General features: G+C 40.6%; 1 protein-coding gene across 3 annotated transcripts in view; it reads right to left on the bottom strand.

The window, feature by feature from the left end:
• TBC1D14 (TBC1 domain family member 14) overlaps positions 1-23,779 on the bottom strand; it is a 60,851-nt gene extending 37,072 nt beyond the window's left edge. For 2 of the 3 annotated variants that reach the window (XM_065735813.1, XM_065735815.1), the window contains exons 1-3: positions 23,374-23,779; positions 18,714-19,452; positions 5,810-5,930 (exon numbers count right to left, since the gene is read on the bottom strand). In XM_065735813.1, coding sequence (XP_065591885.1) covers positions 5,810-5,930; positions 18,714-19,452; positions 23,374-23,416 — 903 coding nt within the window. In that variant the 5' untranslated portion in view covers positions 23,417-23,779. The remainder of the gene's footprint in view (positions 1-5,809; positions 5,931-18,713; positions 19,453-23,373) is intronic. The other variant, XM_065735814.1, reaches the window with a different exon arrangement.
• Between the last annotated feature and the right edge of the window lie 98 nt (positions 23,780-23,877).

The following is a 23,877-nucleotide window of genomic DNA, read 5'->3' as shown; positions in this document are numbered from 1 at the left end:
TAACAGCTGCAACATGTCTGAGCACACAGCTAAAAGGTGACCTTCCTGAGGGCTGACCGCGTGACAACACAATGTTATGCAGAGATTGAACCATCTCATGTTTAAGAGTTTGTTAGTGAATTCTCTTGACAAAGAAAACCACTTAAAATAAAAACAAAACCTGCAAACTCATTTAACATCAGCTATTTTCACCAGCCTCGAGAACTGCTCCTGAAAGAAGCAATGGCCACAAAGTTCAGCTCTGTAGTCTATTTAGAAGGGAAGATAATTTTACTTTTATTACTATGCATAGTGAAGTACAGTCATCTGACTTTCAGTGCATTTTGACATAACAATTACAAAAGCAACTGGCTTAACCTGTTCAACTCACACAGGATTCTGGAAGATAATAGACAAAAAAATTAATTATGTAAGCCTCCATTGGAAATGCACTTACAATTTCACAGATGAGATTACTTGTTCTGGCAGCTTTTAAGCTTTAAAATGCTTACTTGGATAAAATCTACACAAAACTTCTCAGCACGATGTAAAGCAGCTCAACCTTTGTTAAGAGAATGCTGATTCCTTATCAAAGCAGAAATATTCACATATATAGTGAGCATTCACACGCAGGCCTAACACCAACTTCACTGGAGCAATTTTAATTCCCACATCATCAAAATGGAGTATGTGCCTGTGTCTCCCATTCACTTGTCAAATAAGTGAGTGCATTCAGAGAAGTATTTGTAAGACTTGAGAAGAGGCTGCCGTGCACAAAAATCAACCATTCTTTCGGCTATAAGTCAGAGGAAAAGAAAAGGTGACTTCTTACAGACAGTTCCTGGATCAGCCGTGCAGTATAACAACATTCAGCTTGTGAACTGCAACTTGAGGGTATGGCATCTTCATTGTTTATTTACTTCATAAGCAGAAGGCAGTAAGAACTGGTAGTTCTACAAATGGTGTTTAAGCACTTCATAGCTTAATAACTCCTCCCCCCCCCTCCAGTACTTAAAACACACACATGAATCTTACAGCTTCCTTCTTACACATTTCTTCCAAACCCACATACAATTATTATGGCTGAAGTATGAGAACAGTGTACAGTAAGAATATTTTTAAAGGCTGTTTCATTTAAACATGTCTAAAAACTGTATGTACAAACACAGTCTTTATCTTTCAAAAGACAACCTGAGACTGCAGTTAACTTTGTTCATCTCAACCTGGGAAAAGGAAAAATCATCCTTCATCCATATAAAGAAGTTATCAAAAGATAGAACCATGAACATACCAAAGAAGTCACGAGGCTCTAATTAGCTGACCTGGCACAAAGGATTTCTTTGATGTCTGTCCAGAAGCAAAAGAAGCTGACTTGAGAAACTGCTGCATGATGACTCAGTTACCACAGTTCCTGCGCACAAAGAGCTTCGTACCAAGCAAATATGATCAGATTGATCTCCCTACATATGTTAAACCAGAGGACTGATTACCACAGTTACTACTACAGTCAGTGATTTTGTGGCATCTCAGATAACCCAAAGGACTTTCAATAGTCTCAACAAGTTACAAACCACTGGAGTTGTTCTTTTTTGGTGGTGGGTTGGTTATTTTTCTTTTTGTTTTCTTTTTTGGCTTTTCTTTTTTTGTCAAACAGGAAATCACAGTTAAAAAAAAAAAAGACACTATGAAGTATTTATCCTCTTTCCTGCATGTTGCCTTTAACTCAGACCAAGATTTTGTGAATAGGAATGCTATTCTCTGTACTCTCTGTAGCCATACAGCCAAAGTCCTAAATCTATGGGCTTCTGAGTACTTCACAACATAGACAACAACACCAAAGAAACAATTTCAAGGACAAGGACTCTTTGGTACGAATATGTATTTGCTTCCTTGAAAAGAATCAATAAGTCAAGTCTGAGCAGCCAAAGACTGGAACAGCTTTTACTCAGCAAACAAGTATTTCAGGCACCTAGATAATGTCCAGCACCCATACAGGAGAGAACTGGAACAGCAAGAACAGGGTCAGTCTGGAGAGGAAAGCACATTCTTCCCCTCCACTCTTTCCCAAACTTGAGGAATCTCAAGTAGCAGAACCATGACAGTTTTCTGCCACTAATAAATTGGTATGAGTCTCTTTAACATAGCACTGAGCATCTCTCCAGTACAAATACAGATGAATACCCCATAGGTTCATAAGGTTGGAAAGGACCTACAAGATCATCTAGTCCAACCATCCTCCTATCACTATCCCTACCCAGCTACTAAATCAAATCCCTTAGCACCTCATCTAAATGCTTCTTGAACAGCGCTAGGGATGGTGCCTCAACCACCTCCCTAGGCTAAGACCACCTCCCAGAGGCAGAGTTATTGGTTACAAGTGCATGCCAACATACACACACTTCTGTACATCTTCTCAGCAGCGCATTAAGAAATAAGTCTGCCAGAGCACTGTGAAACTGGCTAATACAGCACACACATAAATCAGAATTAATAAGGTTTATCATGAGCAAGAAGCTATACCAATGTCAGCGTGCAGCCACCAGCACATTGTCAGCATCTGACCGTTTATCATCAAGTTTGTGTATGTCCAATTATGTAACATAATCAGAAACTCCATGACATGGAGAGAGAGAAAATTGTAGCTACAAATCACTACATTAGCCCAATAATCCTTCAGATTTCCCATAATGCCAGAAACACTGGCACTCACTCCTCCCCCATCCAGTTGTGTATAGGAACTTACAAACAATTTCACATTTAAAGAAAACTTATATTTTGAGTTAGTCCCTACTGCTTAGGTTGTGCTTTTCACATGGGCTGCACAGTCTACATACATCACCCAATATGCAGAACTGACATAATTCAATGAAAAATGATTACATTACCTTCATTGCTCAGGGCATTACAGCTCCCAGCACAGCGCACAGAGCCCAGCTCTCCTAATGACAGGTTTGTGTAAGAATGTTCCACAATGTTTCCCACAATATCACTTTGCATAAGGCAACATGGTTGCCACGAAACAAAAGTGATCAAGATACACAATGTCAAGCTCCAACATACGGCCAATTGTGTATCCACAAAGGATTGAATTATCAGGCACCTAGCATTTACAGCAAATTTCATACACTGTAAGTGTGACTCTGATTCCACTTCAAGAAAGGTACCAGCACTTCTGGAGAAAAAAAAAGAAAAAAGAGCCCAATTTCAAGGAAGGCATACACAAAGTGCAGACAATTAACAGGCACCTGTAAAAATACAGACCTGATGTTCTGTTTCATGTCCCATAGGAAAAAGTGCAGGCACCAAAATCTTTTACTAGGACACTAACCATTTACCTTGACCACAGTCACCTTCTCTCCCCTAACGCTCCATTTCATCACATTCATCCAAATACATCAGTATAGATCTTTCAAGCACCTACCCTTCTTCCTTTGAAATAAAATACATGCCTCAAGGCAGAAACAGAGACAAAAGCATCTGTTCCTCTGGCCTAGTACCCTTTTATTCACAAAGGAGAAAGATGGCTGTTGGCCAACAGGCACCATTCCAATGGCCTTTCTGTCACCTCTTACCTTCACACATCTTCAGGTTCTTAGGGCACAATACACAGTGCTAAAAGCTTGCCTCTAAGTGGGCTAAAACCTCTGTAACAAAGGTGCTGTTTTGTCACTGTCAAAAAAATCTGCCAGGGGTAACACACTGCCTTGTGCATTTGGGTGCTGGTGAGGCTGGATCAGTTATTTACAGCAGTAGCCAAGTCTCAGAAGTTGAACTTTTCACCAACAGCTTCAGGAAAGCTGTAAGTAAATCAGGAAGGGTTAGTTATTGTCATCGAATGGCAATTGTTTCAGTCTTGCCTGAAAGTCACTAATGGTTGTTTGCCATATCACATGGGACTTTAGCTTTTTTTGTAAACGTTTAATATAACAGAAGCAGTGAGTATTCAGTATTCATAGAAGAGTGCAGTGTAAGATAGTTTGGATCTAACGGAAAAAACACAAAATGATAACAAATTATTTACCAAGTATTCAAAGAAAAGGTGATTACTACAATTAATGCATGCTTAGGTGTCAGAGTGCTGCAGTTATCATCAGAGTACTGACTCTCAAATGTGTCAACAGAAACGAATGATGAACACTTGAAAACTGAACTGCAGACAAGTGGATCAATGGTTGATCACTGCAAAGACTTCAAAAAGGTGTTACAGCTTCACTGAAACTGACAGCCTAAGTGCAGGTAACAACAGTCACATGAGATGCTCAGATTTCCAGAACACTTCATCCTGAATTAAGAAGCACAGTCCTTCAAATAAACACTCTCGCTTCACAACAGCTCACTTGGAAGTTCTAGCTATGTGGTCTCTTCCTATATACAACTTTTCATCCCCCAGGCGGTCTGAACAAGGAAGTGAGAACATGAAACTTCTGGTTCTAAAAGAAAAACAAAATAAACCCTCCAGCATCAGCTGACATGCAATCCAAAACTCCCAGATCAAGCAAGAAAGATAGGAAAGAGATATTTTCTTTTTCTTCTTAAAGAGTGAGCAGCTCAGGAATTATTGGCCACACAAATGGATTTCAGCAGATTTTCCTCACAGGGAATGCAGGTTATTTGAATCATTAGCTATGCAAATTGATTGATCTGCAGTCAGACCAATCCTCACATGTGGTTACATTTAAAGAAACGCTGGAAGACTATAGCTTGGAAGTGATATACAAAGAAGAAAAAAGGATTTCCCTTTTTCTCTATTCCCTTATGACAAGTTAGGGATGACCTCAAAATATGACTTTTTTTAATAGCTTCTTCACTCCCCACCACAATCCCACATTCAAAACTAGCTACCTAAAATCTGACAAATCATGGACCTAAAAAGCTTACTACTTAGGGGTTTATAAAGCTTTGAGAGATTTTTCTATTCAGGGAAACACTTCAATAAACAATTTCAGTACACACTCCCCTTTGACCTACCCTGTTCTAAGAACGAAAGAAAAATTCTTTCACTTGCTCATCCTGAACTGTATTATATTTTTCCAACATTTCAAGTCAGTAACTGACTTTTCAGCAAGACCCTTACACAGAAAATTTCAACCCCAATTAGCAGGCACGTCAGAAAACAAGGAATGGATGACACCAGAAATCCGATGGAACTTTTATAGGTTCATAGGTTCATTAGGTTGGAAAGGACCTACAAGATCATCTAGTCCAACCATCCTCCTATCACTATCCCTACCCAACTACTAAATCAAATCCCTTAGCACCTCATCTAAACGCTTCTTGAACAGCGCTAGGGATGGTGCCTCAACCACCTCCCTAGGCAGGCCATTCCAGTGCCTGACCACTCTTTCAGAGAAAAAATGCTTTAAGGTACTCTACCACACTGATGGTAATCTGAGTTCATACGTTTTTAATTGTTTTTCAGGCACAATCAAGCCAAGGCCCCAAAAGAACACAGTTTCCCTTCAAACACCAGTGAAAACTGGAAAACGCCAATGAAAACTAGAAGTTGCTCAAACTGCCTACCAAGCTTGATTAAAAATAAAAAGAAAACCAAACACCAAAATACATTCCCTGTACTTCAAATCCTCACACTGATTGCTTCATAACAAAATGATATCATTTCCATAGAATACTTGATTTTATAACAATATTTGAATGACATTGTTACAATTGAAATAAAACAAACAAATAGTGAAAAAGCCATCTGTGATATTGCAGAAGACATTGGGTGCAACTCCCCATACAAACAGGTTTCACAGTCATATGCACAGATCATAAACATAACTGCATTCTACACTCACTGCTACTCCCAGTATAGAGTTAAAGCAAATACCTTTTGTATTCTCTTGGGATCTTTCTGTGAGATTTCTCTGAGGGGTACTTTTCCAAACAACTTCCAACCCACGTCATTTTGTTTTTCAAATCTTGCATTTTGCTTTCTGGTAAACAAATTCCTACAAAAAAAAAAAGTTTGATTAATAAAAGAGAGAATTAATTAAGTAGACAAAGATAATCTGTCAACCTCATTCATCCACAACCACACATTCTAGCTGCTGTTGTGGTTGCAGGGACTGATTCTCACCCTCAGGAGATTTGTTACACAGCACTGCCAACATACTAGGCAATTTTAACAGATAAAGAAGGTTTTTTGCAACTTTCCCTACAACTCTCATCTTAAGTCTCCTAAAGCGTGACTAAGAAATAAATCTTGCTACAGAAATGCTTTCTACCTACCTGTTACAACAGACAATTAGCAAAAGATCACAAAAAGCTTGCAGGCACAGCAGCCTTTTCCTGTATTTGATCTGTTTTTATAAAGAATGTTTTCCCGAATAACCTTAGAAGCAGTTACCAAAACATATTAACTCTACTCCACCGAGCCAAAAGCTTTTTCACCTGTTCAAACAGCACACAGCCATAGCACCTTCATACCACAGCTGCTTCTGCTCTAGCACTACTGTTGTTCCTCACTTACAGTCACTACTTTTAACACTCAATGGGCAGACCCTAGCAAGCACAGACTGTTTCTTATTCATAAAGTCTGTCAGGTTGGGAAACAAGAAGTATACTGAGCATCACACATTCCAAATATGCTGCATACAAGTTCACAATAGGAAACGCATGCACAAAAATAAGTTATTTTTTTCAGGCCACTTTGGCTCAGCTAACACAAACAGTATCAAAAAGACACCAATAGAGATCAAACTGCTGGGAATAGAAATATTTAATAAAAGGAAAACAATTGAGACACAAGCATAAGGTGCATGGCAATCTATTTTAAAGTTAATAACATGCACCGCTATCCTTAAATATGTCTTTATTTACACTAATGATCACATGCCTCTGTATCACAAGGATACAGTTACCTTGAAGCCCAAAGCTTCCTGTAAAGGAACAGATTATCATATTAAAAGATAAGACCAATGTGGCTAGGTACAGAAACCACACAATTCAGTAACAGCTGATGTCAAAGATAAGTATTAAGCTTCAAGTACATAGCTTTCCCTCTAACTCCAGTGAGAAAAAAAGAAATAGGATAAAGACATAGGGGAGACAGAAAGGAAAAGAGAAACCTGCTGACATCCATCCCTGCTCCCCCCTGCCCTTTTCACCCCCCAGAGCACAAAATCCTAATTCCACAGGTAAATTACTGGGTCAACAGCATGGACTTGCTCTGTCTCTACATTAACATTCTCCATTTCAGTTATGGAGCTCTCCAGTAGATCATCATTAAAACTATAGTGCTACTTAAAGATGTATAAGCTCATCAGAGCATTAATCAGCAAGTTCAGCAATACCAGTGCCACTACAACTGCTAGTGCTGCAATAAGACAATCATAAAAACAACTTCAAAGAAATATCTCAATTGGATTTCCTTTCTTCTCCTCAGCAATTCCTTGACCTTGACAATGTAAGAATCCATTTTCTTTGAGTTTAGTACCTAGAAGAGCTTAGGTGTGTATCCTCTTAACCCAGCCCAAGTTCAAATATGAAAGATAGAGATTATGAATTTACAGGATTGATTGAGACAACTACCAGAGAAATAAAAGTTAAAAAGAGACAGAGTGAGTTTTCTGGGGATATTTGTGTTATTGTTTTTCCTTTAAAATTAATAAATAATACAAAAGCAAAGTTCTAAAATATATCTAAAAAAGGGAAGGAGGAAAACATGACAGCTTTAACATCATCAGAATCACTCCAGAAAAATATGATTCGCAGTGCAAGATAAGTAGGTTGTTCTTGCTATAAGGTTACTACTTAGGAAGTGAGAAACTCAATTCATGACTACTATCCAGCTGCACAGCAGACCCAAAGACCAGGCACAGCTGAGTGCTGCCCAGGGAGGGAGGCACACCTGCGTGGTGCTTCCCTGCATATTCAAATCATCTTTTGCAAATAAAAGTTTTCAGCACAGTTTTTAGAATGGCAGTACACAAAAATTAGGGAGAGAAAATTGCCAGCTCTTCTATCTACTCACACTAGAGGTTACTAGCAAATGTCTATGCAAGCTACAATACCCCCAATCTCTCTGAAGCATTTTAAAGAGGGCAGCAGGCTGCAAAACATCTTTATTTTCACAGCAAAATAAAGACAAATTGAGATGATGAAGTGTAATAGCTCTCAGCTGGAAGTGCTGCTGTAAGACTAAGAATGAAAAGTCCACCTCAAGTAGTTGCTTTGAATTCAATTCAGCAGTTCTGTTTCCTTTTAGAGGGAGCACCACAGTGTGTAATCTGCACTACAGCTTATCTAGCAGATGGCACGATGCTGTTCAGCTCACTGTTTTCTCCATCTGTGTGACTTCTGGTGCAAGCTCTAGGGCACCAGGCAACTCCTCTCTGCACTGACTTCCAGTTCAACCTTTTTATTTAATAAAAAATGAAATGAAAGCACCTGATATGGTCAGCATACAATTCCTAACTCTGTACAGAGCAACTCACTCTGACTTTTGGCCTTTTTCCCCATCCTCTGCCTAAATTCTGCTACTTTGCTGCTATCCACACTTGTCTCCAAGATGTATCCAAACCTCCAAAAGACGCAGCATTACCAGAAGTCATAAAATGACACACTCAAATGTAGAACTAACTAAACTACAACCAGTTCTTTTATAATAAATCAGAGCATCACCAAAAAGTCTTGATTCTTATACAGTTTTAGATGTAAATAAATTTTTCTATTGTTTATATGTATGTGCATATATACGTACATATATGCGAGCAAATAGCTCATAGCAAAAGCTTTCATTTGTTTGCTACCATAACACAAGAAGGTTTTCCTCCCATACTTAGCTCCATCAGATTAAAAATAAACAAAACAAAAAAAAAACCCCAATAAACTACTGAACAGCCCCACTGCTGAGTCATACAATTCACCAAATACCTCAGCTCTAAAAGTGACACGTTTAAGGAGATTACAGTTAATGGAAAATGCAGATTAATAAGGAGCAAAAAATCTTTATTTGCAAAAACCAGAACTTTTCACTCCAAAGAAAAGCACAGAAATCCTGGGGTAAAATATCCAAAAATTTAATTACAAGTGCTTTAAGACAGAAGCTCATTTGGGATCTTAAGTGTAAAAAGGGTTGGCATGCCTGGAAAGAAAAGATCACATGCTGACGATTATCTCAGTCTCACTGCCTTCTTCACAATCATTAGAGCACATCACACTGATTTACAGCTGGGATATTAACAGGAATCTCTGACACAATACAATATGTCTGTGGTATCATTACCGTGGAACAATTAAGGTGTCATGAGCTCCATTTCCCATCGAACACACGAACTATTTTACACTGAATGTCTGCAGCTGCTTATTTTAGCACAGAAGTTAAGTATTTCAAATACAAAATGACTTTTTGCACCATCCCTTAAAAACACCATTTGGCACCGAAGAAAAGTTTAACCTTCCTGCTTCAATTGAGCTGTGGAGACAAGAAAAAGTTACCTGACTGGAGAGAACTGAATTACATATCCACAGTAGAGGTTTACATACATGCAAAAAAATGCTCTGTGATAAAGAGAGGCTCAAAATTCTTCCCCACAAACACACACATACTGCACCACTATCGTACACTGACCTGCCCAACTGCTTTTTCCTGGGGAGCAGTGGAAGGGAACACTAGCAGCCAGGTTCAGAAGCAACAGGGAAAGCTTACTCTTGAGTAAAACCTGAGAACCACTTCAGTTCTATAAGCACTGCTGAGGTAAAGTTACTGAGTAACTGCCATACAGACACATGACATCCACATACTGACATTATTTTTGTCACCTTCCATGCTGTCATGGACACACTGAAGCCTCAAACAAATAAAAAATAATTAAAAAATACCAGAACCAAATCAACCAGTAGCCAAGCCAAACCTATCCATACAGCATACATCACAGCTTTCTGGATTTTTCATTTCTAAACTAACTTCAGCATCATGACCAAAGCAGAAATTCCACTCTTTATCTAAAAAAAAAAAAAAAAACCAACAAAGTCATCGTTTAAAAGGTTGGTTACTATTAAAAAGACAGTTGCTGTACAGAAACATGCATGACAGATCTAACCAGAGGCAGATACTGATCCAACCCACATGCAGACTGATGCAACGTGTTTACTCAAAATTCTTTTGTAATAGCATGTACGTCTTTGTTACAAGTGTTAAAAACACATCCAGCATTTCCTGCTCTCGAGATGCATGCTCCATTCAAATTTTGATTAGTCTTCCAGTTAAGATGGTTATTTTCAGAAGACAAAATAATTGTAACAGTCATATGAATTAACAACTGGAAGAACTTATCAGCCTTGTGAAGAGAATAGATGAAAGATAAGGGCTGTGAAGAAAGTTCAGAAGGTTCAGATTTTGCAGGAAAGAATTATCTTCAGAGGTGATTTCAAATAAGTACCAAACTTGTGTGTACTCTTAAGAGGTAAACTGCATTCCCTTCAGCTGCTTCTGGAGGAAGATCCTGAAATCTCCTGCACCTCCAAAATAAGTATGATGAGATCACTCAGGTCTTGAGCTCCTCAGTCTATGCAAAGGCAGTCAAACTGGAATGCAAAACTCTTTCTGAAGTATAAGGAGATAATGCTCATAAGAGCTAGGCAAACCCATACGTTCAGCCCACAAGCACTGTGTAGAATGGATGTCTCTACACAGATGTTACTCCACAATGCACCCAGAAACCTACACTGAAACAAGGAATTTTGAGCTCTGTACAGCATGTATCAGAACAGTGCATAATCAAGAAACGTCCAAGTATTTTGGCCACGGAAAAGAACCTTCAACAACTAGTTAAAAGCTAGGCTTTGGATAAGGGTCCAAACTCAGATATAAAAGCAATGTTCGCAGAATTTTATCCCACAGATCACCACAGGCCCAGGTAAACGACGAACACTTGGTTTGTGAATTAAAAAAATCCAACAGCATTAGAATCAGACAGTTTAGAAGTAGACTTCTCTGATGACAAATCATCTTTTCTAAGTCTGTATCAAATTTTATAATTTTAAATATAATATAAATTTCCAACCACTGACCCTCCAAATCACTGGGTATGTTCAGTACGTTCCAGAAAAAAAAAGCCAAGAAAACCCAAATTAAATAAACTAAAAATAAAGAGGACTACTGTGTTCTGCATTTATCTTTTTTTCTTAGAGGGTACCCCTCATTTCAGAACACAAAGCAGAGCTGCTTCTATGGAACTGTAAAGACACGAAAAGATAAGCGAGACTAATCCCACGTGTTTGGCAGTAAAGATTGGCTGTAGCAAAAAAAAAAAAAGAAATATTTTGTATGTGGATGACATGCAGCACTAATCTAGCATGCAAATTCTATGGACTTCTCAGAAACAGGAGTTTCTGCCAGTTAGGACTCCCATCCAGAAGCAAATTCTGGGTCTAAGTTCATACTATTAGATTCAATCAACTATAAATAGCAGTTCTTTACTAGCTGGCAAAATTCCCAGTTATTCTAATGTTATCAGAATAACCCAAACTTCTATTCCCAGAGATTGGAAGAGCATTTCATCATTGATCAAAAGTACCACTGCTACACAAAACACAGGCTAGATGAATATACAAAATGCCTCTAAACAAAAAGCTGAACCTGAGTCAGCAGTAAAACCTTCCAGCAATCAAGACTGACTGTAGACTGGATTCTGTTATCAGGTCAAGAGAGAAACAATTAAAAGCCCTACTTAACTGTAAGACTACCTGTGTCTGGTTTGGGGTCCCTGGAGTAAAACAAAGATCAAGATCTGGAGGAAGTCCATTGGATGATCACTACAGCAGCTGGGTGCAGAGGCCTATACAAGTGGAGATGCTGACAGATCTGTTCAGCCTGGATGATCACTCTCAGAGAGGCACGTGGCCATTGTACCAAGTTGCTGCAAGATATGTTCCAACTGGATAAAAGGAAAAGTTGTGGTCCATGACTGAGCCACTGACACTCCAACATCTCCTAAAGGCTCTGGTATCTCCACTCTCGGCTATGCCCACAGCTGACCAGACAATGCCCTGGGCAACACAAGCTGGTGCTGAAGTCAGCCCTGCAGGGAACTGAAAGTTACACCAGATGGCTCCAGAAGTCCCTTCTGACCTCAACTACTCTGCCATTCTGCTTCATAAACACCACTGCTCAGGATGGAAAGCCCAAGCACTAAGTACATGGATGCAGCCTTACTCATGGCCGTTACATTTGTTCTGTCCAGTGTCAGGTTAAGACATCTACTGTGCCATTTTTAAATTATTTTTCTTACAGTACAGCTTAAAAACTTTTTAAGTAGTTCCTCGAGTGACTACAAAGCAATGCTCATAACGGATACCTGCTTAAAACAACAATGTAGCTAATGCATATATGGAGATCAACAGTACAGGGATATCTTTTTTTTTCCATTTGCCATGACAGCAAACTCAACATTTATTTAACACGACACAGATTATCCAGAGCAAGACCTAGAAACAACTATCCCTGCCCCACAGTCTCCACACACTATTTCTACCAAACAAGTCTTCATCTGTATATAGAATTTTGTTGAAAGACCATTTGTTGTTGGAGCCTTTTAGCATCTGTATTTAAACATATTATGTGGGATCCAATCTCCTGACAGATCATGCTGTACTTGTAATGGTATTCAACAATCAAGGAGAAAGAATATAATAACTATCATTTTGAGGGAATTTCTAAAGGTCAAAGTAACATAGCAGGTTTTTGTGTTTGTTTTTTTGTGATTTGTGTTTTTTTTTTTTTTTTTTTGTGATTTGGTTTTATAAGTTCATAAGTTCATAAGTTCATAAGGTTGGAAAGGACCTATAAGATCATCTAGTCCAACCATCCTCCTATCACTATCTCTACCCAACTACTAAATTATGATTTCTGAACTTACGATAACAGCTGACGTTACCTGATAAGGAAGTGAGGAAACAAAGTCAGCTGAAAATTCAACATTGGTTTGATTAGATAGTGTCACACAGCAGTGACTGCACTGGTGGTCTTCCTCTTTCCCAAAGCTCCTCAACCCCACAACTCACAGCTCCTTTTAACACAGAGAAAGGTGAGAAATCTCCATGCAAATTAACTGAAGATATGAATGCCATTTAACCCACTAACTCACTTAACACTCCCCAAATCAATCAGAACAAAAGCAGAATTGTTTCACTCATCTGACATGAATTTTTACACACAATTATCAAAACTTACATAATTCTCTCTTCTATTCAAAAGCAGATGTACAGAACTGAGCAAGTGCAAGCTCTCAGAAAGGCAGCCTCACAAGAGGGAGAAGAAAAAGCACATTATAGCAGAAAGTTACAAGCAATATGCAGTGCTCACCATGCTAACAAAGCACGCTCGCCAGCTGGCCTAGGGCTTTGGTAATTCTTCCCACCAGACACTAAAAAAAATCATTATAGTAAATGGTAACTGGATTGCATTAAGTTCTTGCTTACTGCACCACTGTTGGGAAAACAGAAAACAATCACAGAACTGCCACACAGATTTTCTAACATCCATAAGGAAGAAGCAGTTTCAGTAAGCCTCTTCAGTTTTGCTGCTGAATAACTGAAAACTTTTTCACAAACAGGAATTAATTTAAATAAAGATTTTCTCTCCGATAGCAGCTTCCATTTATTCTGAACAGCAGCACCTCCTATCAGCTTTAAAGCAAAATTTAACTTAGAAATCATACAGCAGAAACTCTAAAGTTATGTTATTCCATGCATAATGGGAAAAAATGGATTAAAATTTATGAGGACAGTTTAAGCTCAACACCTAGTGGAGAACAGGCCACATGACAAAGCTCCCAGCTTCATACAGGGAAACAGAAGACAGGAATTCTGAAACCTGTATCACCTCATTTTCAACAGTTTTCAGCTTTCTTTGTCAAAGAAAAAGGCTATTTTTTGTCATAGAACTCCAACTCTGAATCTATGAAAGATTTGCTTTTAGAAGCGTTTCCTTCAGGAAAATTCTGTAACTTTTGTTCTCTGGAGATGCTACAGTAAATACAGACGAGGGGATTTTCAAGTAGAGAAAGTGGCCTTCAAATAAGGGCCATCCAAAACCACGCTGCAAAGCCTGAAGCACCTGTTTGCCTTCTTCCTTCCCAACAACTCCTTCCCAGCCCTTTCAGATCCACGTTGCTGACAGCAGTTAGTTCAAAAGGTGCCCAGATAAAGCTGTGGGGTAGGATGAAGCTGCCAGCAACTCCTCCTGTTCCTTCCAGCAGATGAGTGTGTCTCAGGAGATCTACAGCCTATTGAACAGTCCTTATTTAGCATCAAATATGTTAAGGAGTTTCTGAACTTTTAAAATTTAACTATTCAATTATAATTATTTTCATACTTTCTCTTTTCTTCTATGGTCAAGGAATTCCCTTTTTGGAAAGATGAAAGGAATCCATCAGCACTGTAAAGATCCTTGCTATTTTATCTTCCTTTTTACATCAAAATCAGCTAAGTACAGCATGCTCTGCTCTCATTAAAAACAAGACGTGGCGTTATGAAGAGATCCTACTCAACAATTCAGTGAACTTGTCTACGGCGTCAATGGACACAGCTCCTTGGGTTCAGATATCTGAAACACACAGAAACCTCACAACACACGTGTGCATGCATATAAGATACAAAAAATTCACATGGTTTTAGGCTTAATACTGAAACCACAAAATTCTGGTTTGAAATGTAGTCTGAGCAGAAAAAAGCTTACAAGCAAAGCCACAGGTTTGGGTTTCTATGTATGGGAAGTGATGTCAGACCGTCTTCAGATTTTCTCTCCCAGAAATAGATGGTCTCTGAAAACACTGAACCCTAATATCCCTCTTTAAGCCCTTACTGTTATGTGTGGTCTCTGTTCTCTGCAAGAGCTTCCTGAGATCTTGCTACTTAGAAAATGGGAATCAAAAATCTCTATGAGCAGCCTGAAAAAAAAACAAAACAACAGGATCCAGATTCCAGGAACAAAAGAGAATATTCATAGTGGATTAAGTAAAGAGTGAGGATTTCTATATTCCCTTAAAAAGGATGGGAACCTGATAGATTATTAGTTAACCAAACACAGCCCTAGAAAAACCTCCGCACATAACCATGAAAAGCCTCACCCTCTAAAGTGAGAAAAGGAAGGCATAACTTGTACAGGAAAATCACAATGGTTCTGACCAAAGCTGGTTTAAAAATGAGCCTTTCAACAGCCTGTTTCAGCAGTACAGTACAGAAGCAAAGTACAAAGGTGGAATTAATTAACCAACACTACTGTGGGTCAGCAGAGCAAAGGCACAGCCGAGGCACCGACCCTTCAATCTCTCAGCCAATTATTTCTTAACACTATTTCTCAAACCAAATTCTTACATACATTCAAACTGAGGAAATGAATTCAAACTTACGCTTTAAGCAGAGGATCCAGGCCTTATAGAATTGGTTTGTATACATACAACTCCTGAAAACAACCTGATGCCAATTTTCTTCTGCAGTAGTCAGAATTCAGCTGCTTTCCAAAGCAATAATCCCTTCTCATGCACTAACCTGGAGCCTAATGACAACTACTAGTACATGCAGCTGGTCCATGTGATGCCTTAAGCTCTTTCAAGAAGAAAGCTACGTAACACAGCAGAAAGCTACCTCTATTTTCTCACCTTGGGCGTGGCAAAAAGATCCAAGGAGGCACATAACAGCCTGAGGAAATAATCAGACCTTTCAAAATCTGGTACTGCAGAAGAAACAGCAATTGACACAGGAGAAGACTAGGAAATGGCTTCACCACAGTGTTAACAAAGGCAGAGCAGAGGTACTCCATTCCCAAATGCCTTGAAGGTGCCAGGTCGGACAGGCCATCAGCCAGCCAGGTTCGCCAGTCTTCCATCTCTGCTATGATTTAACTTTGAACTGCAGCCTGAAGCAAACACCAACACTCCATAAGAGGACAAATAACAGTACAACTAATAGGGAACACCACCCTATACACGTGCATACACGTAATCTCTTCACTGGGGAAAATCCTCAGAATGCTAAGAAATCATTTTGCATTCTGAAGCAGATGTTTCTCTAAGCATTTTCCTTATAGAGGATTTAACCTTCTTTGGTATCTAAGCTCCTTCAGTGTATATGACCAAGCACTGGAGGCATCTAATTTTTGCTACTGTAATGTCTATAGGCAGTAGAAAATCTTAACTGGCATACCCAGCACAATTTCACTCTTGACAAGCTCAAAAAGTAACACATTTTCAGATAACAGACAGGGTTCAATACAAGTACTGCTGCTGCTTCAAGAAGCGAGATCCTTCATTTTACCAAATGTCAACAACTTGAGCAAAAACTAAGCTTCATCACAGCTTCACTGCAGTTCAGACCTCCATCCCACCACCCAGAAGATTCTCATTGACCTAAACCAGCAGAGGAAGGCTGGAACCCCTCCATTGTGCCTCACCATCCAGCTGCTGAAAGCAGAAGGGTGATACCCATACCTCCTGTGCCAGTTCTTTCACATTACATGTATGTACAGACTGACCAAGAAGTCTGGTTTTCTCCTGATACTGTTTTAAAAGGGAAGCTTTACACATCTGACCTGAATCATAAGGAAAACTCTTCAGTACAAAGTGCTAAAAATGTAGGACTTTGTACCTGTGACTGAAGCACTTTTTACCAATGCTCTACGTAACTCCTTTCTCCGCAAACTGCTCTCTAAAGATATCACTGCAAATGCCTCCTCCTCTTCCAGCACTGCAGGAAGCCTGGCACGCAGCTCAGGGTCAGCTGTGGGAAGCATGCTGGTGGCCAGCTACTTTCAGACAAAACACCGCGGGGCTGAATTCATTTACCAAAGCATTTCTTTAGCCCAGGAATGCAAGAAGCATAATCAAGGCCATGGGATCTCCAGGGAAACAGCAACTGCATGGGATCATTAGAGGACGCAAGCACAACCACAGGGACAGCAGTACATACCAGCAACAACGCGTTCTAATCCTCAACAAGGTTAACAGTGTTGAGTTTCATATCCCCTGTGGGACAGAAGGATGCTCAGAAGCTCCATGATGGTCCGACACCAGCGAAACACCGCCAGTCCGCACGGCGTAAACGGATGCACAGAATACAGGTACACAAAGTACAAGCACAGCCAGCCAGCAGCTCCTCTTGTTTGCAAAACAGAGCAGAAAGCAGGTGTTAAGGGGAAGGATATTAAAGGTCAGGGTACAAATGTAGCAGCTGGAACTTCAAAGCTGGTAACTTAGTTTCAAATGGATCTTCATATTCTCCTGGTGACATCACCAGATGGACAAGCTGACCTGCTTCCCATTTGAAAGGTATTAATTAAGGCTGCCCCTTGTGCTCTGAAATCCAATGTACCTGAAAACATTCACATTAAAAGGCTCAGTCTAGCACCACTGCTTCAGTTACACTGGCAAAACCATGAGAGACTACACCAGAACAGGACAGATGGCTTTCTTTTGTTGGATGGGAGAAGTTAAGAAGCGGTAAAACATCCTCCTTCTAGACAGGCCTAAATGAGGTCATTCCATGTGCGCCCTCCGGCTGAGGCACACCATTTGTTTGAGCCAACAGCTGTGCTACCAGAAGGGTAACACAAGTTCAGGCTCTGAAGTGCTAAAAACCCTCGATTCAGAACTGAGTCTGGCTCCATAGCAACAAATAGAGATCCACAAAAGCTTTAGCACCTCGAATAGAGCTGATAAGGAGAGTTCAACACTTGGTACTCTACCATCACTTCAACCTAAGAATAAAAACCTAAGACAGCTTCAGCAAGTTAAGCAAATCTGAAGGAACTGCTTCTCTTGAGCTCTGCAATTAACAGCTAAAGAATTACATTTGCCAAGTCTTTCAACACTTCATTGCCTATTCATCTCATGAAAAAAAAAAGTTTATGTGAGGAAAAAGATTAGACTCAGCAAACACTGCTTTAAGTCTGAAGCTTACTTCTGGAACCATTCCTTCAAACTGCAACGCACCTCAGATGTTACATTCTAAAAATAAGAGGCATTAGTGAGGCCTTAAATGAAAAAAAAAATTCTGAATAATCCTTTCCCTTACTCATCACTTTCATTTACCAAATTAGTACCTGCATTTAGAACACTTTATCATATGAAAGCCACAGTTAGAAGAGGCATAGAAGTTAACTGCACTGAGTGGCAAATGATTCTATTTCAACAACTGAATGCCAGATTTCCACATCAGGTGTTACCACTCCACAGCAAACTAAAGGAAACAAAGCATTAACACAATATCATCGAGACTGGGAAAAATCACAGCAGTCATGCAAGTGTTCTGCAAGCTTTTGTATTTTAAACTCCACATGCTCATACTGATCAATAAAATGCTCCGTGACTACTAGACCACCCAGCTGTCAAAACACTTCCATACAAGTACATATCCCACCAAAACATATTGTTTTATATGCCATGAGATTGAGGATCTTGGTCAAAATACAAGAAGTATCACTGGAGAAGCCTGGAAAAAAGCCTTCCTCATAGGAAGGAAACCTTAGCTCAGAACTCCTTTTTCTGTAACGCAGAAGGAACCTTTTAGAGAGATTTAAGATGCTTTCAGGCATCCTAAAGATAACGAAGGATTCAAACCCTCAGTTTGCAATATTGGCTTACTTATTCAGAAGAGACTAATTATATTCATAATACAAACTTAAAACAGCAAACTAATATCACTCTTGAAGTACAATCAGAAAGCGTACCAGAAAGTTCTCCCATGGTCTCACTTACTCTCGCTGTCACAAATTTACTTTACACAAATGTTACCTGGCAAGAAAGTTGGTAAAAGGTCCCAATATTTTTCGTTTACTGTCCGCATCTGTGTCTTGACTGCAGTCCTGCTGACTTTGTTCACCAGTCTCCTTAGTGGAGCTCAGGGTGACATCTGAGAAGTGTGCTTCATCGGTCTCCAGAGTCACAATTGCACTTGAACTGCTCGTGACCACAAAGTCCAAGATGTCCTCGTTGCTGACTGATAAAGTTGTTGACAGTTCTGTGCTAAGACTAGAAACACTACAGACAGAGATATCATCACTTCGATTCAGAGTTTTTGAACTTGGACTGTAAAGCTTGACAGTGTCATACCCAGTTCTTGGAAAAGTAGAGGATTTTCGCACGGCATGATCGTGCTCTGAAGTCAGAGGACGTGGAGGCACATAAGACGGCAGTGTGCACGCACTCTGAAAAGTTCTGTCAGGCACAATTTCAGGTTCTGACTGTTTCCTCTTCACATTCAGCACACTGCAGTGTATGGGTTCTGGATTTCCTACTTCTAGGGTTGGAATACCAGAATCCACTGATTTAAGGCTATGACAATCTTCTAAAGCACCGGAGTGCTGACCAGGCCCATACTCAGGCAATGAGAGAGATCTGGGGGACTTCGAATGCAAGTTCTGAAGACCCTGGATGCTGCCACCTGCTCTTGTGTTTAGAATACCCATCAAGCTCAAACCATTCAAGGAGTTGGACAAATTTCCATCAGGTGTATTGGGCCACGTGGTATCTGCTTAAAAAGAAAGAAAAGATTATGAGTTTGCAAGGAGGAATATATATATCTGTGTATTTAATTACACTCAGTGCTGTCATAAATTAGGCTCTGTAATTAAAAAGTTATTCATCTTCCCTTGCAGATAATTAATGCCCCTTCCCCCTGCTTGAACAAGCAGGACAAAGGCAACTTAATTTAGGCTTCTAGAAATGTCAAGCATGAAAAGCTTTTTCTAAGCAGCGAACCAGTGGTTGCCTCATGCCCACCTCCTGAGAGTTATGTGCTATAAAAACTGTGGCGATTTAATGTTCCACGTTAACACTAATGCAAAGATTCCAGATTGATTTCTATACCATCATAAATGCATATTTACTGATGTTAAGGAGCTATAAATATCGTTTCCACATACTTTACAACTTCCATCAAAATTATAGTGTTAGTTTAAATTGAATTTCTTGGCTTTCTTCTGGCAACCATAAAACTTACAATAAATTTGTCACTCAAATCCAATCCATAATATATGAGCATTGCGTTAAACAAGAGATGAATAGCTAGGAAGATATTCACATCATCAACATGTTGATGATACAAATGATGTACTTCATCAGTGCACATACAGTAAAACCAACACTGGCACGTAACATATTTACTGTGCACAGGGACCACCAGCCTTCCTATTTACAATACACATCACCCAGAGGCTGCCAGCAGGGCAGCAAACCAGCCAGTGCTTCAACTGCAATGTAATTAAAGCAGCTGGCAGAAGAAATATGCACATATTGCTTCAGTTTCTTCACTCTCAAACACCTCCTGTGCTAAGTGTGAAGCAGTGAAGAATACTCCTCCCATCTTGCAAATGGTTCTTTCTAAATAGGTATCTCTCCAGCTCCTGAAGCCGGGTCTCCTGCTCTCTCTGCAGCATATCACTTAACAAAAGGTGCCAGCTGCCTACCAGGAGGCTCTCTCCCATCCAACAAGAAAGCCTTTAGAAGAAGTGGCTCCTCCAAGCAGTTCCAAAGCAGGGGCTGGCAGCACTCCAGCCCTGCAGAACACCAGGGGTTGATGCGTGGCTGCCGTGAGACCTGAGCCCATCAGATACAGGCAGGCAGTAAGTGACAGAGAACATTTCAAACATTCAGTTTCTCCAAACTGTAAAGATTTTTTTTTCCCCCATAATCTTTTAGACATGTGAACAGTTCACGAATCTAAATATAATTGATAGTTATACCAACTCCTTAACTCAACTACAGAAATGCTATTTGCTATTTGATCCATCTCTCCAACCTAATTCCACATGTAAGGAAAAGTCAAGTAACAACTGCAGTTATTCCATCCTTCAGAGGCTTCCAGAACTTTCCTCTGCATTACCCATTCAAAGTAATCACTGCATCAATTGCCTAATCCTTTGGAGAGGTGAAATTTCAAATGTACTGTTTGGATTGAAAAGCTTATGAAGATGTACACTTTCTTTATGAAGTTGCTATAGCAACTTTTTTTTTCCCCTCATTACCATGGTTTGAAAAGTTTACATCCTCTCCAGTTTTAAGAAGCGATGCCCTCAAATAGCTAGCATACAAATTGCATAATTATGAACTGTTCTCTGTTCAGAGAATTAAAATTGCAAAGGGCAGCAAACAAAAATAAAAGCCCCAAATAACATCTCCTGAATACAGACAAACTATTCTACCTCTTGAATTCAACTGTGACAGTCAAAGTGCACAAATATGACTGATTTGAGGTATTACATCTAATTACAACTGCACACACCTGAATCTCCTGCTCTTAGACTTTTTTGCTTGGATTCACTTATTTTTCTAAATTAAGTTGGACTGTTTTCTCCTCAGTCTCACCCTCCCTTTCATACACATTATGTTGCTCTTGATATCAAGAGCTCATCCACCTCCAACATTTCTCAAAGCCATATACACAAGCTATGGAACAGAGTCTTAGATTTCATTAGATAGAATTGTTTGAGTTGGAAGGGACCCTTAAAGGCTGCTCTCAGGTCTCCCCAGGCTGAGCAGCCCCAGCTCCCAGACTGTCCTTGTAAAGGATCCCTTGGATCATTAAAAGCAAAGGTGCAGGTGTTTGCTTTACTGCAGTTCATATTATTAATTGGTTCAGAAATGCAATCAGCCAGAAACAACATTGATGTCATTTCCATAATCAGTTTCCCCACTGCCTTCCCTTCTGCTCAGTGACTTTCCCAAGCAGAGCGAGCCACTTCATCCACATTGCGCTTCTCAACTGAGCTCACAAACAGCAAGCACCCCAGCAGCCCTGGGAAGAGCCAGTAAACACAGTGGCCCAAGAGGCAGAGCAGTTCTATAAAAGAGAGGTCAGAATGAAGGGAAAATAAATTTCCATGCAGGGTAAGTGCAGCTATATTGATTTGGGTAGATAAGATTTTAAGGAGGACATTTTACCAGAAGAGATCCTTAAAAAGGGACAACCAGCAAATGCAGAAGTACTTAAGAGGCACAGCTCGCTGGAGCAAATTGTGCAATAACAAGCTACAGAGGTTTCACACGGCTCAGCAAAACTGTGGGGAGCTTTGAAGTACACCATCAAGGGCTCTGAGTGAGAACTTGAGATAAAATCTGCTGTCGAATACATACATGAGGACTCCTCAATTCATTCTGCACTAGGCTGACGGGGGATTCCCGTTAAGGATATAAAGGTATTTATATCCTTTATTTCAGCTGCTTTGCAGCTAAGTGCAAAAACTGATAACTGATGTCAAAGACCCAAAGCATCGCTTCTGCAATACAAACTTCTCTCCATAAATTACTTTTTAATATTATTACCACAGTAAACATGGCAATTAAGTATTATTAGCTTAATAAACTACTGAAAAAGTGTTTCTGTCTGCACAACATCCCCATGATTTATTAATTTAGATGGCAATACGTTTACATAAAATTGATATTTGTAAAGTCTTTAAAACCTCACGCCTTACGGGAATGGTGATCTCATAAACATTAATATCCCAGAAGACAGATAACCAGAGAAAGGGAGTCAGAAGGAAACAACAGAGGTCACACAGAGCAAGCAGAGGGAAGGCAGGGATCACTTACTCATTAACTTACGGCAGCAAAAGAGCAATGGGGCACCAAATAAAGACAGAGTTGTACCCAGGCTCAAAAGTAGTATAAGGATACAGCTACTCATGACACAGGTACGTGAGCTGCAGAACTCCTCACAGGCTCACTGCTGGGCCCTAGGAGTTCACATGCAAGTTTAAGGAGGACAAAAAAGCCACTACAGATTCACAAAGGAACTGAGGAAACTGCAAGCACCAGAAGCTCAGGAAAACACCAACCATCAGCCCTGCCCATAGGCTTTCCCCAGGTAAATTCATCCGCCACATGGGTGGGGTTTAGGTCTGGCCCAGCACGGCTGTCCGCAGGGCCGTGCATTCCGAAGCCGTGGTCACAGCATGTCAGAAGGAGCGTTCTGACAGCACCTGAGCATTAAAGCACACTGACTTTCCACGTCGTCCAACCATGTTGAGGGAAAAAGTCATACTTGAAGATAATTTCTAAAAAAGACACAGAATAAAATGGCTTTTCGAGCCACTTCATTGGGAATTTAAAAGAAAAGGTTAAAAATCAAACTCTTAGAACAAAACAAAGCTCAGAAAGAAGTCAAACCGAGCCACGTTCTTCTAATTTCGCACTGAGTCGTAGCGCAACTTCAGCAAGGAACTCGAGCAGAGGGCAGCACAGCAGTGTAAGAAACAGCCTCTGCATCTCAGCAATGGGGTTTGGGCTGAGGCGGCCGCGTGCGGAGCTGCGGTGTTTAACTAAAGCTCTATTCCGGACGCGGTGCACAGAGTTGGGTTTGTTCCGTTTTTCTTTTTAAATCCCCGCAACTTCTCCGGGTCCCCCTCCCTCCCCCGGCAGCAGGAAGAGCCGCGCGCAAACTTTGACGCCTCACCGGGGCAGCGCGGCGCTCCGTCGCTCCGCTCGCGCCGTGCCATGCCCAGCCCTCCCCGCCGCGGGGACTAGCAGGCGGCGGACGGCTGCGCCGAGGGGTCCACGTCGCGCTCCGGTCCGCGAAGAGGCGCGGAGCCCGCCCGCCGGATTCTCTCCCCGTGCAGCACGGGGTCTCCCATGGCGGGTGCGGGTTGCACCTGGCTGCGGGCCTGGCACTGGGACAGGTGCCGCTCTCCTGCCGGGACTCGGCTCGGCCCCTCCCGCCGGGGAGGAAACGCCTGCGCGGTGGGGGAGGGGTGGCTCGCGGCGGAGGCGGCCGCTGCGCCGCCATTTTGAATCGCCTCAGCGCGCCCCGCGGGTCCGGAGCGGGTTCGGTTGAGGAGTATGGGATGTTTTCTGTTAAAAAGGCAAAAATTAAAACAACAACGACAACAACAGCACTTGTTTATATGCAAAAGAGTATTTAGTAACATATGCTGTCACTAATTGCTTTTTCAGTATTATG

This window comes from Cyrtonyx montezumae, unplaced genomic scaffold (assembly GCF_038088225.1).
Source record: "Cyrtonyx montezumae isolate F1298 unplaced genomic scaffold, pur_monq_1.0 scaffold_2, whole genome shotgun sequence".
NCBI classification, from domain to species: domain Eukaryota; kingdom Metazoa; phylum Chordata; class Aves; order Galliformes; family Odontophoridae; genus Cyrtonyx; species Cyrtonyx montezumae.
Note: the sequence above shows the minus strand (reverse complement) of the source record. Positions and strands in the feature narration are given on the sequence as shown.